Raw genomic sequence first — 2,195 nt, 5'->3', positions numbered from 1 at the left:
TGGCGATGGGCATAGTTTCCAGCAACCAGAGAACCAGCAGCATGACCGTGAGCCCGCTGCAGCTTCGTTGGCTCTATCACCAACTGAAGTGGCTCCCAGGCCTGCGCAGTTTGGCTTCCCACCATTTCCAGTTCGCAGCCCAGTGCCTTCAGCACAACGGCAACCGCAACCCGATCTGGATGCAGCCGGAGGACTGCACAGTCTCCCCCATAGCCAGCATCCTACTGGGAGTTTCGTTTTAGGTGCAAGCCATACAGCCTCCCAGTGGACGCAGATGCTGCAGCAACGGCTGGACCTGCTGCAGCGTGAGCAGGAAGGGAGGCGGCAGCACTATCAGCAGCAGCAGGAGTTCTTTCAGCAGCAGCAGCACGCGTCTGGGCAGTATCGTCATCTGCAACAGCACCATAGTTTGTACTGGGGGAGTTCTGGTCGGTGGTTCCTGCAATGGCAGCAGCCAGAGCAGCAGCAGGCGACGCCGCAACTGCAAGGGGGTCAACAGTTGGTGCCACCCCAGGGATCCCAGCCGGGAGCACAAGACGAGAGCCCGTTGCAACAGCAGCGGCAGGACGTGATGCGGCAGGGCGTGCGCGAACAGCGCGATAAACAAGCAAAGCGGAAGAGACACGAGGAAGAGGAGGCGGAGGACGGAGAGCAACACGCCAGTGCATTCTCACCTTATAATGAAAATATATGGCTTTCCTCTGGCATCCCAAGGCACCAGATACCTCAGCCCAGCACCTCTCAACAGGCATTGCATTCTTCTGCTGCTCCAACAGTACTAAGTCCCTGGATGGCCGAGCACATGCTCACGCTGGCGAATCCTGGATTCCCATCTGTTCGTCTTGCCGCACCTGCTGTTTCTGCTTTTGCAGAGGCTTCAAGGGATGAAGCTGCTGTAGCTCGTGAAGCATGGGATGCAGCAGCATGCGCAGCAGCCGCGCTTCATAATCGTGTTGCCGGGTCGCCGTCTGCTCCATCCACGATAGACAGAGCAGGCACTAGCGTGGAGGTGACGGCCTTTTCTACTTTCCAGGCTGCTGCATGTGCTGAGTGTGCACGCAGAGCAGCGCCCGCAACAGCAGCGGGTTCTGCCGCACCCGCATCTGCACCGCATGCAGCAACTACGGGCATGCCAGAGAGTCCGGGTGAAGATTATGGTTTTCACCCATTCGTACGTCTGCCAAGGCCAATAACATCCCCGGGATCTCCCCCGAGGATTGACTTCAAGCGTGCCGTGTCCAGCGTGGCCGGCATGAGGGATGGTGTGTCACTTCTGCTGAAGGTTCGTCAGTTGCTTGGGAGAGCAATGTTGTTTCCTACAGAGTTGAAAGACCTGACTCTTGTGACTACACTCCTGATGGCGCACCTAATGCATCACCAAAAGCAGGACTTGTCATTGCACCTGAGCGGACACGCACTTGAGCGGTTGGGTCTTCGTTTTCTCATGTTGGATGCTGTGGTTTCATCCATGATCGTTCTTGGGCAGACACCAAATCCAGAAGATTGGAAGCGTTTCGTAGATTCCATTGGCCACGCCGCACCCCTTCCGGTTGAGAGCGGCGTAGGGCGACCGAATTTAACCATAGCTGGGGCACGTGAACTAAGTGACGCACTGCAAACACTCAAGACGGGAAGGAGGCCGGACCCCCCAACCATTGTGAAACTCAAGCGGATGCTTCTCTGCTCATCGTCCGCCCCTGCCCGTTTTAAAAGACCGATCTTCGATCCCTGGAGAGAGGATGACGACAGGTTTTCCAGTGGGCTGTAGCTTCTCCCACCAGTAGTGGAGCGGGTGAGAAAGCTGAGGATACGCAAATGTGTATTTTACGCGAGAAAAGTGCTGCTTCTGCTCTCTGCGGTTGTCTTCACCAGTCATGGGCTACCATGACGGCTGCTGACCCTCTCGACAGCCTGAACGACAGCTATGAACGATTTGGGGGCAACGTATCCTACAGCAGATACTGAATCCAAAGACTACCGTTCCCCTTGTTGGAGTGCTTCTGCTCGAATATGAACGGAGCGGAAACGGTGTAGGCAAGGACTCAACGGAATTCAATCTTAAGGTAGTGGTAAAAAACATTGATCACCGTGCCCTGAGTTTCATAAGTATGAGATGGAGTTGGAAAGGTTCTACGTGTCTTTCATAATTGAAATGGCTTGGCGTGTTACTGTCCGCACCACAGCGCCACTGCCAG

The 2,195-nt window shown here is 55.6% G+C and overlaps 1 protein-coding gene across 1 annotated transcript; it reads left to right on the top strand.

Annotated features, from left to right (window-relative positions):
• Positions 1 to 274: 274 nt before the first annotated feature.
• EAH_00061990 (hypothetical protein) lies at positions 275 to 1,768 on the top strand (the record flags this gene model as incomplete). The annotated part of the gene is made up of 1 exon (XM_013393281.1): positions 275 to 1,768. One exon carries the CDS (start codon positions 275 to 277, stop codon positions 1,766 to 1,768), a length of 1,494 nt encoding a protein of 497 aa, XP_013248735.1.
• Between the last annotated feature and the right edge of the window lie 427 nt (positions 1,769 to 2,195).

This window comes from Eimeria acervulina, genomic scaffold (genome assembly GCF_000499425.1).
Source record: "Eimeria acervulina Houghton genomic scaffold, Eah_scaff1660, whole genome shotgun sequence".
In the NCBI taxonomy this organism is placed as follows: Eukaryota; Apicomplexa; class Conoidasida; order Eucoccidiorida; family Eimeriidae; genus Eimeria; species Eimeria acervulina.
The sequence above is the reverse complement of the archived record's forward strand: the minus strand, read 5'-3'. Positions and strand labels throughout refer to the sequence as shown.